The following is a 17,523-nucleotide window of genomic DNA, read 5'->3' as shown; positions in this document are numbered from 1 at the left end:
TGTGACAAGGCGGCTACAAGCTGATTGACAGGGAACAGATTCAGCTGAACAAGGCCATAAATTGGAGTCCTGCACTCTCATTTAATGTTCACCGGGCATTAAGTAGAATGATATCGAAAAAAAAAGACATGGTAGGCATCACAAGTTTGACTAGAAAGAACATAATGATTATTGCAACGTAACATATCTAATGATTATGGGAAACAGCGAGGACAAGACAATTGTACCAGTGAGTACTAGAACCTTCGCTGGTATTGCATGCATACTAGAAGCGTAAACGTTGCTTCTGGAAAGACACATTTTTCCGAAGGCACAACTCTACACCTTTCCGGTTACTTTTGGCCTGCATTTTCTAAGATACTTTATGTTTTTTCCTTTGTTTGGTCTTGTATAGAAATCAATTCCTATTGTTTGATTAAATCGTAAATTTCTGGTTCAAAAGTTATCGAACTTCCTCAACGTGGAGGGTCTAACTGAGACACAAGGTGGCAAATTGTTTTGGCTTTGCCGTTTTGAACGCTCGTGCGGTCAACATGTCTGTAAGATTTTTAAATAGCATTTATTCATTCATCGTCGTCTCCTTGTCTATGCATGTCTACATGCTTTATGTCATTGGCTGTAGACGATACAAGAACCACTAAGAAATTTATCAATCAATCAATCAATCAATCAATCAATCAATCTGTCTGAGGAAACGGAGCAGCATTTGCTCCATCAAATTCATGTTATGCTTAGTAATATACCTAGTCGTACCTCATACAGTAAACATGCCATTAATTCTTAAAAGTGTGCATTTGTTGCCATATATAGTAAATTATTACTTATTAAGGCAACGCCCGTCAGTTCCGCTCCATACCCTTCCCATCATCAGAAGAATGTGCAAACCCGAGACCGGACGTACATTGTCAGCGGCTAGCAAACTTCGAGCGGTGAAACCGTGGGAGTGAGTTGTCAAAAGACAGTACATTGAAATAAACGGTGTATCATATACCTTATTGGGTGGGATAATCCAAATAAACAAAACAATTTGTCGGTCGGTCTTTATTTTGTGTCACCTTTCAGATACCTACTCTTCGATTAACCTTTTCTTTGCCCTATTTGTGTTGTGGTTTGCACCATGTACGCATGTCAACCACATCAGCCAACGAATGCCCAGATGCGTGTGAGAGGCCCCATGTGAACGGAAATACCGACTTATTCCAGTATTGAAAATCAATAATTCGTTGTAATTCCCTTTTAGTCCGATAAACCATGAAATAATCTGTTTACAGGTAGTGCACTCGATCTCATAGTTGAACCAATTCAATCCTCATGTCACGAAATTATACTTCCGCATAAACCTTCAACATAAGCTTCAAAGCATCTTTGTCATTATATCAGGATGACATTAATCAACTGATTATTTATAATTCATAATTTGATCCCAAAACTTCCAAAAAGAGTGAACATATCTTGTCATGATTCCGTTGGCAAACACCATGGTATGTATATTTTTCTATTTCAGTGTAACCCACTATTCATTCTGAAAATTTATGTCATTGCAAAATTATGATTTGTTTGTTCTATTACACTCGTACACGGAAAGAACGTAGCCAGGATGTGTGGAAAAATAAAATACAAATTAAATAAGGAAACGACGTGAGTGCTGATCGACCGCAGCTAAAATCTTTATTTTGAAACTAAATAAATCCAAGGTTTGCTGTTAATACGGATGGATGTGTTTAAACAGAAGACATCACGTGATTTCTCACGTATTTCTTTCAAGTTACTACAGCAACAGATTTCTTTACACTTGCGGAATATACTTGGCCTTAGTGATCGTTTAACAAGTACAAAAAGAATGTAAATGATCTGAGACTTTCTGATAATAATTATACCGTTTTGTAATATTGGATACCTGTATGAAATAAACAGAATATCTGGACTATGATGAAGGGTGTAGGCAATGGACGTAATGTACACAATAAGAGATGTCTATGACTAACGTTACGTAAATTCATCTATGACATTTCACTGAATCTTTTGAGAATAGAACACAAAGTCAATGTTCAAATGATATCATCAGCATCACTATATCAGTGACATAAGAGGCAAGAAACCTCGCTGACTTCGCAATGACGACAGCGACAAGGGTCTCCCTCGGTATACCACGAGTCGTCTTTGATCATTCTGTACCCAGGGTCAAAGCATAGACACACGTATTGTCCCATCAATAAAAAGAAAAATTCCATCGGAATGCGGTGCCCCATAACGCACCCTGTTCAAAACTATCAACCGAAGTGACAAACACCAACCTCTAGTTGTAACATTTTACGATTTGAAATGGTTACCCCAGTCTATGATAATTTCATCTGTATTTTCATTTTGCTGATTTAAAAATGAATCATCAGTGTATATTTCACGCATTTTCTCGACAATTTCGATTTTTACACGACATGGTGTATATCCGAAAGGAGAACATTCAGATCCAGGCTATTGTGTAAAGTTTTGAGGGAACCCTGACGTACACTCTCTCTACGACACAACAAGTGGTTGGGATAGTTTCCGAAGGTTTTCTATGAAAATATATTTGGGAATGGCGACAGCACATCTTGATAAAATAACATTTATAATCATCATGAAATATCAATGGATTGGTGCAAATGCCATTCATCTCCGTATTCGCTTTCGACGCGAACACAAACAAACAAATCAACAAATGTATGTAAACAAATTTACAAAAAAGTCGCCTGTTTGAGGTCTCATACTCAGTCATGTTTAAACTATAATCACCGTTGATTGTCGGTTAATTGCCCAATATTCCTTTGATAAATGCGTATATTCCAAGCGTATTACGTGCTGAGATACACACGAGCATACCATCTCGGTGTGGGGTGACTGGGTCTTGTTTTTCGGTAACCAAAGTGAAAAATGAGACAATGGCGTATTGGCAGGATACTGTTTCATTGATCGCTCCTCTCTCTGAAAGCAAATTCGCAAAAAAAGTTTGGTCGTATGCATGCATGCTTGTCAAAGTTTATGCTAGCAAAATACGATGTAGGATCAAGACTTCTTTTTTCTTGCCTATTCGAACACAAATAAAAGCCATGTTATCGGCGCGGAATGTGCACCTCTAAAGAAGACGTTGAAAAAGTATTATCGAGGGTCAGGCCATTCAACGTTCCCTTGCTATTCATTGAGGGGGTGTTGGTCCCACGAAAAAATGTTGTTCATAGAAATCAGTTTACAGGTTTTTACATAGACTAAGGTGGTTTGAGTAGTAATGTAAAATATAAGGTCTTTCAGTTAGGTACAGCCAGCGAGAAGTTTATTGGCCCTTGGGCTGTAACAATAGTTTAGCTTCTGCTGTTTGCCATTTGCCAGCGATTTTGTTATTCAAGGCTGATAAACACATCCGGCAAACTCCGAGTACCAGTATCCCCAACAATGACCCAATGAGGGCAAAATGTTGTCTTACTTTTTACTTAGGTTTTAAGAGTATGTAGAGCAGCTGGGCCAAGAAACACAGCAACAGCAAAACGTTTTTGAAACTAGAGTTTGAAAACGAAAAGTTGCAAATCAGCGACCGGGGAGGTAACAAAAACAATGTAACACGTGCCCTGTTTTGATGGACAGCTGTCATATGGTGAAAGAACTGAGACACTTCAGTCTTGGATGGCAGAGAGAGTCTGTAGAACATTTGCCTCTGGACGTTTCATCTTAGGTGTACCGCCCAATGGAAGACATCAGGTGTTGCTGGTTATGTGCTTTGGATGGTAAATTAGCGCGCTCGTTCCTTTCTGCACTGCACTGGCCATGGTACTCGGGCAGACAACCGAGCAAGGTTCGCTGATTATGCCGACATTAAATTGTGTGTTTTCGCAAAGTGTCTCCCCCGCGGGGTAGTTACATTCAGTCAGCGAATGGTATGGCCCTATTCATTCAAAGCGCGGAATACCAAAAATACCTTTTGTGGCTTGCAGATTACAATGATGAACATGCTCAAACCTAAAAAAGGAGCCGTCCGTCTCCAACCCTTACTGCTTTAACCTTTGTCTTGGTAAAATGTACGTCGCGTGTATGGTCCCTTTCGCCGAGTTTACACACACATGTCCATTTTCATAGCAAAGCTCTAGTTCAACGGAATTTATTATACACAAAATGGTCGACGAAAGGTGGGCAAGTGAAATTCGCCAAAACCATTGTTAGGATTCGTTAGTGTTTCCCAGACGTTTGGAAGCATTCCTTGAAGCTCACACGTCACCACTCTGAGGAAACGCTCTGGCGATCATCATGGTCCCCACACCAGTGTGAGATTCACACAGTGTAAGATTTCAGACGACGAGGTGTGAATTTGTTTTTTAATGGACAACTTCCAGCGGAAAACGAGCGGCAGGTAAACCACAGAGTTAATAGGACTCGGAACTTACCAAGGACTATAAGTTGAAGTCACCCATCATCGCTAGTTCGGAATTATACACCCTGCGATGCGTACGTACGGAAAACGGCACTCACCGAAGACATGAATTTACCAGCTAAACATCTGTAAGTTGTTTTCCATCACGATGTGTTAACCGTCATTTGGCATTCTTCATCTCAGAACCATGATCGACCAATCCTTCCTTCCATTTGCGGCACCTTTACTTTCTTCGCTAGGATCTTAGGAGCTGGGTATATTTCTGGTTATTTGACATTGTTTAAGTGTCTGTTGAATTGTAGTGGTGTAATTAGAACGTACTTGAGATAGGAAATGCGCCACTGTGTGATCAGGTGTGGAAGACACTTCCAGTAGCGCACTATTTGTGCACAAAGCGCTATCTGGTCAGTACTGGAGGGACAATCAAATAATTCGGCACAGGAAATGTCACCCTCTTTGATTGTTGTTTTTAGGCAGATTAGGCATAGTGTGCCGGACAGCAATGGTAACTTGGATATTCACACTAGGCTAGAAGAATAACCCTTCCCCCAGAAAGCCCCTTTGTGAAAATATTTTACTTGCTCTTTTTTGTATGCCATTGTACCGTTGCCTTAAAACCCTTAACTTATCAACTTCCAATATGCATAATTCTTTTACGGGGATAGAGAGAGAGCACTTCAATGGTTATGTTGAGTGAAAGTTTCCGTCTTGCGAAAGCCATTACAATCAAAAACTCGCGCAAATACGCATTAGTTATGGGGAGACACTGATCGCTAATAGCATGACAGCGCCACACTGTAACCAACGAACACCTCTGTTACGAACAATACATGCGTATCACCGCTCTCACCTGATCATGATCTACGATAACGCAGCTGGCATGGCTTTAAACGAATACCTCAACGTTTCACAGTGTGGTGGCGCGACTATACCGTGGTTGTGTTTTATTCTCCTTTTGTCTCCCAAACAAGGTATTCCAGTCACACCAATCGGATGTATCGGACGAACTCGATGTCACCAGTGTTACATACTGCAGGAATACAACTGAGTTACATACTATAGCCACACTTGTACCGTGATGTGAGAGAAGGCATTTTGCCTTACCTTTGTTCAATACTCAGTGAATAAAGTTGCAACCTTGCAATAATTGTAGTCCGTTATACACGGTTCGCCTCTGGCTTCCCTTCGTACTCTCCAGAATTCAATTTCACCTTTAATTGTCGCTTTCGGCACTGGAACGAGTTGGCGATATTCACAGCTTTGCCAAAACGGCCAACAATTGGATCGCATTCTCCTACAAATTACGTACGAGGGAACACGAGTCAATTACCTTGTGAACTGTTTGAGCAACTCTTCTGCGGCATATTAATGAACCCTAGGTTCCAGTCAATCAAACTAATTAACATGAATACAGGTGCCAATTGGGAGGAAGGTCCCACCCATATCGGTCACTTGGATTGTCCCTCATAACGAGACTAAAAATTGTTGAGTCTGGCCTCCCCCTCCAATTTGTAAAGAGGTCTTACGAGTGCGCTTTTAAATTGCAGTCCCGTGAACAGATCAACGTGCAGTCGTGGCTTAGTTCCGCTAAAGGGTGCCTGCCACCCATGCATAAAGCTCTGGGTTTTTTTTGCTCGCTGCCTTTTGTTTTTCAAACCTTCATGCTTGGTGCCCCCATAGCTAGAAGATTGACACCAGGGAATTGACGGTAGCAGTGCGTGTACTCACGGGATTTTCCAAAGCAATTTTGCGAATTTTTAGATAGGACGAGAGGTCGGACTTGCTTTGTCGGAAGAGGATGATTTATCGAGCATTTAAGCGACTTCAAACGTAGTCATTGAACATCCCATATGCAAATATTGGACCTATTATCATTGGTGTTTGTACACGCTAGCTCTGTGCACACAAACCATCGTCCGTCGCTGGTTTCACATCGGATACGAAAAGTTGAGGTGTGGGATTGGAGAGAAGTCCCGGTCACCGACATCGTATGGTTGACTCCCATACCGGGACTGCTCTTAGGGACGTCCGTGTCCATTATGTTACGCCATCGCTGCTTGAGTCTGTACGTATATCTACAGCATTACATGTGAATTGTCCAGTTGTGCCAGTGAATTACATCGTCAGCACGTTGTCTGCCATGGAATCCAAAGCCTTACCTTAAGCCTTTTATACATCTTAATTAATACTATGTTACACATTATGGTATGAATTCAGATCTATATACAAAGTTTTACAATATTTTAGTGGTCTGTAATTGAGGATGACAGCTTTTGCTAAATAAGTGCATGCAGATAAAGCTAATGCATTTTTCTTATGGTTTCATCTTAATTGCAGGCTTTTGCATGTACTTCTCTGGTGTTGGCACTTGCAGGTAAGCATGACGTCTTTGAATTTCCAATAGCTCGATGGATTGGCTTATCGTTTACCTGTGTTTTAAGTGTAGGCGGCTCACTGTCGCCAATTCCCCAGGCAGTGCTGTCACACGAGTCTCGATATATGTACCTGTATGCCGAAACACCAATTACGCGATGCCCTTAATCTGTTCTCATTTGTTGTTGATATTATTTTCCTGGATGATTGACTCGACGAAAAGGATAATATCAATTGTATCTACACTCTTATTCAATCTTCTATGATTTTGTAAATTATATGTTTCGGACGAGTGAATATCAAAAACATTTGACCGATGTATGTCTTGCCATTTATGTACATTGAATCTTTTGAAGTTTTTACCCTCCTTGTGATATTTTAATAAGCAGATGGGGCGAAAAATCCGGGTAACGCTTCAGTCAACATGATTAGCTGAGCAAACTACTGGCTAAAAAAATGCCACTGTGTAAGAAAGTTGAAGTATTGACATGAAAGTGGTATCTGTTTCATTGAGTCTAGCCAGAAACTCACTCATCGTACGCATGAAAGGTCATGTTTAGTTCCAGAGATGGTTTATTTACTTCAACTTTTGATCTCTGAATTTGTCCTATTGATCGAGGTCTATTGAGAAACTTTGAGATTCAACTGAATTCGGAAACTTGGCCTTTGAGAAAAAGGGAAGCTACCAGGCAGGTTGGTTGTTACAGACGCACTCACATTTGAGGCGGGGGGGAGGTGCATTGCCGTTCATTGGACAGACGCAGCTTCTATGTAGAACATCTAAAAGTCTAGTGACCCGATTATCCTGACAGTGACATTGGCTGACAAGTGTGTTTGATATTTCAAGACGACCTTAGTGCCTCACCTATAAACAAGGTGGGAACGCTACTGCAGGGCAATAATTCATTGCGGTAATTAAGTACAACACCCAAGACCTATCGCCGATGTCGACAACTCAAAACAATCGGCGACAGGGAAAACTGGATCATCAAAATATCCATTTTATAAAAAGTTGTGTCAGACGAAAGAAGTATAGATAGTATAGTGATAGAAAAGGGGTTTAATCAGATCAGGACACCTCCCACTCAACACGCAAAGTAGACGTTGGCACAAAGACCCAAGGTCAGCCGTACACAGTCGCATTGGAAGTGGCTAAATCATGGCATGGAAAATATCTATCTTATTAACCATCAATATTAATATTTTGAGCAAAAACATCCCCTTCCTCATATTTGTTTCAGGAATCAATACAGTTGTCCGACTCCGACGGTTTTACTAAGTATGTTAAAGAGACAATGGGGAGACCCGACACGTTAAGCAGAGGTGTGGAACGCACCGTTCAATTATATTCCAAGGCTAGCCAAAAACACGTCAGGATATACGGGAAAAATGTCGACGCCGACGGCGAAAATGGAGACGTTTACGGTAGGTTTATTGCCATTTCTTGCTTATGACTGCAATTCCCTTGGCTAACCTTGCGCCAGGCAAACATAGACCTGAAAGTGTAGTCTGGTAACCTATACCACTGGTCGGTTTGAAAAGTTGGAGAGACTATCCGTACAGAGCTGCCCCAGGCTCTCCAGAAGGGCAGCTCAAAGCTTTATATCGGTTGCCAGTTTGTCATAAACTTTCGCAGTGATGCAGAGCTTTTCAAGTGGCCGCGGTGTCATTTCCTTTTACCAAGGGTGAAACATATGACGGAGCTGTCGCGGGTACGGCTCAGGTCGGGCAGAAAGAGAATAACACTGTCGGGGAGACGCAGCGAAAAAAAGTGCGAACAATGTACCGTTGACTCTCTTAGTGTCGTTTCTTATAGAATCAGAGGCTGAGTCGGGGCAAAGGGGTGTTTTAATTTAAGAAAGTAGGTGTCTCCAATTTGGCGAATGGGTGTTTTCCAATTTAGTTGGTCCTACTATGACGGCGCTTCCATTGTGATCGAGAAGAGCCCACTCGTCTTATGTCTAATGGGACGCATTCAGCCAGGGACATTTAATCTTGTATGGCCAGCAGCAACTTAAAGTGAGCCGCTTTCAAGACCAGCTTGTCTGCTATACCCTGTAGTACACATGTCACATAAAAGAATTTCAGCCCTCAGTCGACAAATTCCCAATTGGCGTATCCAAGTGAAATGACAAAATCTCAGGATGATATTCTCCCCCGTTGTATGAAGTAGGAGTCACATGACGTCAAACGTTTCGTTGCCTCGATGACTAAAGTCACTGTTAAACGATCATACGGGCCACGTGAATCAACAAAAATGTCTGATGTATAGTTGGATATTTTTCGTCTTTTAACAGCTAAGGATGTCAGTTTATGGAGCTATTTCAATGTAATTGTTAGGCTGATGCACGTTAAATAGTGGGGTTTATTTCTACACATACCAACAGTGGCCCTGCTCCAGGTCGTGTTAGCTGGAGCGTCCAAAATTTTCTTGTCCATCCTTGTAAAATGCCAACCTATTCATTTATTACTGTCGAAGAATTCTTTTATAATGTAAGTTGACCGCAAACACAGCCTAGGAAAAAAGTTTTGTAAAAGAAACGTGTCGAACGGAGACAATGGCCTCGTAGTTGTTTGAGACGGCGTGAGAACGCTGTGTGGATCGCTATGTTTTTCACTGCGATAGGAAAGACAAAAAGTTGTGTACCATTGAACTCTCGATTGGTCTAAAATATTGACGTCAGTTGTATACAGTACATTTCTTGCAGCATGCTAAGAAGGGCTACGGTCAGTGATGTTTCGGTTTTTAGGGGTTGGCAGCGGTACGTGAGCTCAAGATAAATCTTCGGCTTTAGATGTTTGCAAATGGAGAAGGGCGTACCAATGAGCGAATATTACGGGTTACAGAAAACATGTAAACAGGCTTGTGTTAACAGTGCAAGTGACAAGAGATGACCGAGTCAGTTGTTCGCAGTCCACAAACAACTCCCTTTAGTAGGCGATGATTGACACATGCACTCGACTTCGAAAACAAAAATATACAATTATCAAGAAAAGCGCCGATCGCAGTCCTTGAAGGAGAAGGAGAAGAACGTACTAATGTCGTAAGTGTGACTTGCAGGGTCGTTGAAAAAGAACTAGAACTTGCAACCACCCGTCATTTTTATTGGCCTGCATCGACAAGTTGGTGTAAGATTACGTCACCTGGGTCTCACACTGTGTGGAATCAAACAAGTGGTTTAACTACACTGGTGAACGTCGTGTTGAAGATAAAGGAATTGTATTACCTGTTGTTGGTTCAGTCTGTTATAAAGGCATGGTGGCATTTCTACACGAGAATGGGATACACAATCGAAAGGCAAATGTTTGCTTTGAAGGACAACCTTAAGTAGTTAAGACAAGGCAATAAAACGACAGTGATGTGTACACAGAGGCTTACTAAGAAACTATATGATTTGGTAAACCCTGTGGATATCTCTAAGTTTCATTTTGAACAACTCTTCATTTAGAGCAACTCTTACGAAGAGAGCTGCAAATCATCGCGTGTACCACATTTTAAAGGAGAAGACAAAATTTGTTTGGCTACCTTGTTTAAAAATTATACCGAAATGTATCGATATTACAACGGCGTGCGTGATTTTGCATTATCTAAAGATTAATAATTGAATATATTTAAGGAGATACGAGCTCGTCCATATATATACAAATAATCACGAAATTACCCCTCAGCCATCAGAGAAGTCTCCATACATTTCTCATACTTATTGGAAAAAAAACTTCTATACATAATGTTGTTCACTTCCCATATTTTGGTTCAAACTTTCCACATATCAGGTATCGTATGACCTGGAAATTGAAGATTGCGCGTCGCTTAAGGAAGGCAACTACAACTGTTCCTACACCCGCCACAAGAGTTTGTTTCATTCACGATCTCCATACGGTTTAGCCATTGGCATTTCCCTTGTCTATATTCTGCAAAAATGACTTTTTACAGCCCGTTCCTTTTTGTAAAAGGTGACAAACTAAGGACCACACAGGGGAGGTCGCTCCTCTACGTTTCTAATGTGCCTCTTTGTGGTTTCAATCGTTAAATCTAGATAAATTTGTAACTTTTCTGCATAACAAAGATTTGTTTTCCGACCTCCATTCACCAAGTGAATTGATTAGGCGAGTTGGTTGGCCGACTGTGTGGTCGAAGTTTGTGAACTATGCATGGCTAGGCCTCTGTGACAGAGCTCATTATTAACATCCGGGAGTCTCCTCTAAAATTGCCCAAAATTGATGGCTGGCTGAGGAAGATCAAGACATTTCACTTTCCGGGGTCTTTTTGCGGTTCTCACACGATGTCAAAGACTGCATACAGCCTCTACCAGGGCCACCCAAACCCAAGATGGACACAGCGTATACTCAGCCATCAAAGTATATCATGGGCTACGGTGAAAAGTTACATTTCCTTTTAAAAAGCGAGAGATGAGAAGAGTAATATCGATTTCTTGATTGATTGCGCGAATTGTCTGATTACTCCGTCATGTCTCTCTCATGCACAGTGCTCTGTGATCCAAACCACTGACTTGACAGATACAGGTCAGATAAATGAGCTGCGCCGAGTAAACCGTTACGGTGGCTTTTAAATCCAAACCACAAATATATGTAAAAAGAAAGCTCACCAATCAAAGAAGTGGGTTCGAAAGTCTCCCTCATAAGCCGTGACATAAAAGTGCCTGTGATGCTAATTAAGACTTTCTTAAGAAAGACGCCTTTCCTTGTGAAATCAAGCAGAAACTTTGTTTCTAAGCCAAGAAAATTGAAAGTTTTAGCAAGGAGACAAATATCTCACGTTTAAGCACAAGGGATTTGTGTACTGCCAGGAAAACTTGTGAAAATCTTTGACTCATTTATCAATAGACAGATTATTTGTCAAACAGAGGAATTTGATTTGGCAGCGGCTGGGCGGCAGGAAAGCTGTTAAAAGAAGATAAATAAACAGAGTATGGGGGATAGGTTTTCGCTACTGGTATTACCCCCAAATCATAATGCTACCAGTCTTACGCAAAAGAGAGAAAAATGCTGTTTTTATCGGTAGCAAAAGCCTTAACTGTCGCATGAGTGAACCTGTTGTCTCTATAAAAGTGCTTGGAGAGTCTAGCAGACAAAGAACACCATTACAAGAACAGCTGCGTATGTGATAGAATAGCTGTACATGTAGAAGCGGCGTATTTTCTGAAGATGCAGACGCGTTGACTTTCGATCTGCGAAACGATGTGAGAATCATATATGAAAGAGTCCCTGTCCACAGACGCCAGTGCAGCGATTTTTCACACTGTGATGTGTGTTAAAATTTACCGCTAACCCCAAGAGAGCTGGACAGACGCGCGCGACTTGATAAATTATGTTAAAAGGTGAAAGTGCAGGGAATGTACCTTACCCCGTACACGCACGGAGGCGGGTTTGCTATTGTCGTAGCCCCAGGGGGTATTTGTAGATATGGTGGACAAGACCTGACTGCGGCCTAATGCAACTGAAATCCAAGTATATTTAGGGAAGTCAGAAACGGATGGCAGCATCCTCACTAAACAATCGGTCAGCAAGGACGAGTTGATTAATACCTGGTTTCCGTTTTTAGTGAATTGAAGTGTGCACATTCTCTCGGCGCGCAATAAAATATCTCCTCGAATCGTCCCCTCTTGAGTGAAGTCACAACTGTACAACAAGTTGGTAAGGCCACCATCGTAGTGAAACCTCCTTGCTACTCTTCTAGCGCAAACATATACTGCTTTGTAATACCAGCCTCCATTTGTGAGCTCTTTACAGCAAATTTGGGACATAAATGACTTGACGGCCAGTTGAGAACGCGTGAAGTTACTTGAAGCTATTGACGAACAGTCTCCATATTCAGGCCTGTTCATGGCGAAAATAATATAACCCGAGGCATGTACGCCGGCCCTTTAAGACACTTTAAGTGCCACTGAAAATCAACATGAAGAGAAACGAAATTATCCAGTTTACATACGTTCGACAAATTCTTTTAAATAAAGCAATCGCCTTTCTTTGAAAGCTTTTTTGGTGTGTAACTGAATCGCTGCCACTTTTAAATGAAATTCTAAAAGCATAAACAGTATCATGTGTGTTTTCATTTTACTCTAAAACTAAAGAGTTTGTCTCGCGGATACGACCAAATTTTAAACCTTTTTCTATAGATGTTCTCTATTCGAAACGCGATCGTGCATTTTGATACCCAGAGTTTTCATTTCACATGGCTAAGTCGATTTGTTCGATAGCCCCAGTCTGAGTGAACGTGAAAAAGTTGATAGCTTTCCTCCGTGTAAAGAGTGTCGCAGATTCTAGCAATGTTCCCATAACGTTTATTTCGGCGAATAGCGATTAATTAAAGCTGGACGATTTTGCATGATGAACTGGTCTAAGAAAGTGAATAAAGTCCTAAATATCATCGTCAGAATGAACAACCTGTATTTTATTCTTTATATCTGTGAACAACTTGTATTTTATTCTTTATATCTGACAAATCTAGGCGCTACAGCAAATTATGAAATAGCAGCACTTTCATTATCAAATCTCTGTTGTTCAACGAATCCATGTGTATAGATAAATGTACGGGAGTGTATATGTGTGTCATACTAGCACCAATGCCCTGAAAACGTCATTTTAGGACTATGGTATCGGCCAGTGTTCCAGCATATAAGACAGACCAATTAAGTGAACATATAAAGAGGCGAGCATTGGGCCCGCTGAAAACACATGTGCCAGGAACTCCTAAACCGTGCGTGAATCACGTTTCGCTTGGAAAAGGTTTAAGAGGATGAGATGATTTTTAACACTGCAAAGAACTATAACGCATCTGAAACTGCCCGTTGCGATAACCATTCGTTCTTCGGATGCGGAGCCCCCCAAGCGATCGTCCACCACTATACATTCCATTTCAAAACTCAGAAACCTGTGAGAACAATAGTCTCTGGAAGATCAATGAAGATCCATTTATTTAGAATTTAACAGCTTTTAAACATATTGCAAAGGAATCTTAAGAGGAGGTGACTAGCTGTGCTTAAAGAAACATAAACTGACATATCGTTTCTTTTGTGGAGGACACGAAAATAGTGAAACCATTTCAAACTTAAAATCACGTATTCCCATTGTCGAAGTAATGTCAAATTGCAATTCTCACGCTCCTTTGCCTTGCAACTGTTGCAGAAGCAATGATTCGTTTTTGCTAAAACCACTTCCATCATATTCGGTTCAATCGTACTGCATACACAAGTGAAAATTTGAGAGAACTATTTTTTTTTTCAGTCTGTGTTGTTAAAAAAATAAAACGATGAAAGTTGGTCAGTAATGATCTCTGCCAAGTCTCCGTCATTCTGCAACTCATGAATTTTGGTTTTCCTGAAGTTACCATGATTTTACTTTTTGCAGCAATGTAACACGAGACATCATAGTAGGGCGATAAAATTTTACGAAATTTACAAGATATGTAAAATAGAAATTCTGAAATGCTATTTTATGAACAATGATAATTTCGATTGTCATAGAGTATGTTAAAGACAGCAATATGAGCACTACACATTGTATCTGAGAAATTTAGATGACAGTTGCGAAAGATGAACGCTGACACACACACAGAAACCCTCCAAGCCGTTCCTTGTCATAAGCGATGGCGCCGCCCACAGAAATGTGATCTTTCTGAGTGCAAGACATTACCTGACGGCGAGCCTGCTCTTTAGCAAAGAGGAGTAAACTCGAGAACAAGGCTAAACGAGCGAAAGACAGCCCTGTTTTTACAACAGTTTGAACAATTACCGTCAGTACTAATGACACTAAGAAAACGAACCACCCATTGGCGACACATTATGTTTTCTCTCAGACAACTGATCCGTTCCAAGTAGTTAAGCACCAAGGTTTGAATAACAAATGACTTTGTGGGGTCCCAAAATACAAATAATTATGGAGTCGCTGCATTATTTTGGATAAATTAAAGGAGATAATGACTCCCTCTCCGTCAAGATTCTGAGACCGTTTCCCAAGCGAGTGGTTTTGTTTTCAGATGTGTTGCCCGTTATCTACATGAAAAAGACCTGGACAATTGGTTGGAACAACAATAACAAAATGAAAAAAAACCCGCAAACAGCAGCTGGTCAGATCAAGTTACCAGGCCATAAACCTGTCGAAAGTTGCCAAGAAATATTTTTAAAAATAACTTGAAAGCATTCAAAACAGTTTAAGCGTTTTCTATCATATATTATTAAGAAATAATTCTTAGTGAAAATTAATGTGCCAGTGAACAAATCGATGGCAAGTAAACCGTAAGGACGTTATATCTGACGTCTTCGGGACATCGATGTAAGCTATGCTAGGAATTATATCGACTTTTAACAAATTTTGTCGGGCTGATGAGCTGAAAGGGTGGGTGAGCTGAAAGGGCATTAGTCTGGAAAGTAAAAGTAACACAAGCAACCTGCAGCCGAGGTGTGCCGCAGTAAACTCCCATGTTCTACGATACCTTAGTAATTTCCGAACGCCACGTACAATTGTGATTCTGTCGAGGGAAATAAAGAAAACATGTCTAACGAAAATTCTACCAACAGTTTATAGAGATGCATGCCTTACGCGCAATATCACCTAAAGCTCATCGCAGTTGTACAATGTGAATAATTTATTTACTACAGCACTTGGATGGTGATAGCAGGATTATGTGTAGTACGCGTATTTAATATCATGTAAACGTGTGGAGATGTCTCTACCGCTAAATGGAGGTTTTGACTGTGGTTCCTTATCAAGTTAATCTTGAAGTTGCAACAAATTTTAATCAAATTTTATCTGTAAGCCGTAGACTGCTCATAATTGACTTTTCCCGAGATTAAATTGTTTCTTGACGTAATAGCGTGACGTAATAGCAAATCACCGAGCCGAAGTGTCGATATTTGTTCAGTAAAATGCGAGGTTTTTTGTTGTCCCTGTAAATTCCAGATGATTGAGTGGTGTTTTTAGCAAAGAAACTCGTTATTGGAGTAAAATGTTTTCAGTGGCTTAATACGCCATACGTTATTTTATGTGGTGATTTATGTCACTGGCATAGGAACATCTGATTCAAATCACCGCTAGGCTGATTTGCAAAGCCGACACGTGGGAGGAATTACCTATGTACCATCAGGAGCTTTCTATCAATATCGCCTTGCAGAAAACGTGTGACTGATTCTTCTCTGAGACACCTCGTCTACTTGCCCACAATTGTAAACGACGAAGGCAACATATGGGTCGAAGATGATCAAGAGACACGTATCAGGATGGCAACTAGTATTTCATCACTCGGCTTAAATGTGTCGAGGTAGAGACCCGAGGACTCCAACGGGGAAGAATGATGAAAGTGATACGGTGCGATAGTTCACTCATAATTTCTAATCCATTCTTCAACTGACATTACAAAGTGTAGTCGACATTTCCGATCGACAAAATGGCTCTGTCTGGATATACTAACAAATTAAAATGAATATCAAAATATTAAATCCTAGCCACCTTGCCGCGCCTTCAAATATCGATGTCTACCGAATGTCTGAAATGTATGACCTTTGTTAGGCGGTAATCAGTGATGAATGGATATCCACAAATTTACTTTTGAAGATTAGACGTTTTGTGAATGTTTAAATAAATTTTACGAATGTATATCTCAGAGGTGTCGTCGTTGCTGAAAAATGTTCAGAAATATCATCTGATGCTAAAACGTTGGACGGGGTCCTTAACTTGAGCTAATTAGGCTATGAGAAATAAAAGCAGGTGATAAGTTCAGCATAGTCAATTTAACACAAGGAAAAGACGGCGGCATTGGTGCTAATGCGACCACCGGGACGCTCTGCCTGCTTGTCCCGAAAAGAAAAGTATTCCTGTTTCAGAAAGTGCTGTTGACCGTAAAATTCGATGCTGATGGAAAATGAGTACGCTTATTCTGACGACTCCATTTGCCGTTGGCTGTGAGGCACTTAATTTAACGCATTGTTTCGGCAACAATAGGCTGGAACGTCAACGACACGCTAACAATTCTGCGTCAGTTACTCCTTTTAGTAAAAACACACTCATTTGTTGGTTTGTTTTTTCAGATTTCTCCAATGTGTGTTCTTTTCTTTTGAGGGTGTAATTACCGCACAGTGATCAAAACTCCTGTCTCAAGGCGCTCCCTGATTGTTGATTCAGACTAGGGTGTTTTGTAAGGCTTAATGAGCCAGCAGTAAAGCACACTGCAAAAGTCAACACTTTGACTTCAACGAAACACTGACTCTTTCCCAAGGACATCACTTAACCTTTGGAAATTTCCACGTGTTCTTCCTTAATTTAATTATTTTCAGGAAATGTTTGAATCCAAGACTTGCCTTATATTGCAGACATTACGGAAAAAAACCACCGTGCTCATCAAGATTCTGATTCATGCTGAATGTAATAGACAGGAACAAAAACCTAATCCCATTCTAAAAGTTAAATGGGTCGCCGATGTAAAGCAGCCCCTTCAAATTTGCAACAGGCTACAAGATTACGTAATAATGTGCATGTTACAAGGAAGAACAGACTGAAGGTCTCCTACAAGAAAATTCATCCCCTTTTTTATAAGATTGTCCACAATCGAAGTATTTTTGTCTCAAATGTGATAAAACTTCAATAAAAATATTCAACAATGAAATCTTTGATGATACTGTGACGTGAGTATCATCTGTTCAATTATATTTTCCCTGTGATACTTGATTTGCTGGTTTAGTCTGTGTAAACTCAAGTTTACTGGCGCTGCTTTTACCGCAAGAAAACTTAACACGAGGTTC

General features: G+C 40.6%; 2 protein-coding genes across 8 annotated transcripts in view; one reads left to right on the top strand and one right to left on the bottom strand.

Moving 5' to 3' along the window:
- LOC139120831 (F-box/WD repeat-containing protein 4-like) overlaps positions 1-5,609 on the bottom strand; it is an 82,752-nt gene extending 77,143 nt beyond the window's left edge. Inside the window, exon 1 of one of the 2 annotated variants that reach the window (XM_070685410.1) lies at positions 5,501-5,609. Coding sequence is in view for 1 of the 2 variants with exons in the window: in XM_070685409.1 (XP_070541510.1) it covers positions 5,247-5,254 (8 nt within the window). In the remaining variant the exon portion in view is untranslated. Of the gene's footprint in view, positions 1-5,246; positions 5,270-5,500 lie in introns of those variants that run through there. The other variant, XM_070685409.1, reaches the window with a different exon arrangement.
- The window catches only part of LOC139120832 (fibroblast growth factor 8b-like), an 83,650-nt gene that overhangs the window by 54,785 nt on the left and 11,342 nt on the right, over positions 1-17,523 (top strand). For 4 of the 6 annotated variants that reach the window (XM_070685411.1, XM_070685413.1, XM_070685412.1 and 1 more), the window contains 2 exons: positions 6,734-6,770; positions 8,011-8,194. In XM_070685411.1, the coding sequence (XP_070541512.1) occupies positions 6,734-6,770; positions 8,011-8,194 (221 nt within the window). Of the gene's footprint in view, positions 1-3,952; positions 4,525-5,902; positions 6,462-6,733; positions 6,771-8,010; positions 8,195-17,523 lie in introns of those variants that run through there. The other 2 variants (XM_070685415.1, XM_070685414.1) reach the window with 2 other exon arrangements.

The sequence above is a fragment of the Ptychodera flava genome, chromosome 20 (assembly GCF_041260155.1).
Source record: "Ptychodera flava strain L36383 chromosome 20, AS_Pfla_20210202, whole genome shotgun sequence".
NCBI lineage: Eukaryota > Metazoa > Hemichordata > Enteropneusta > Ptychoderidae > Ptychodera > Ptychodera flava.
The sequence above is the reverse complement of the archived record's forward strand: the minus strand, read 5'-3'. Positions and strand labels throughout refer to the sequence as shown.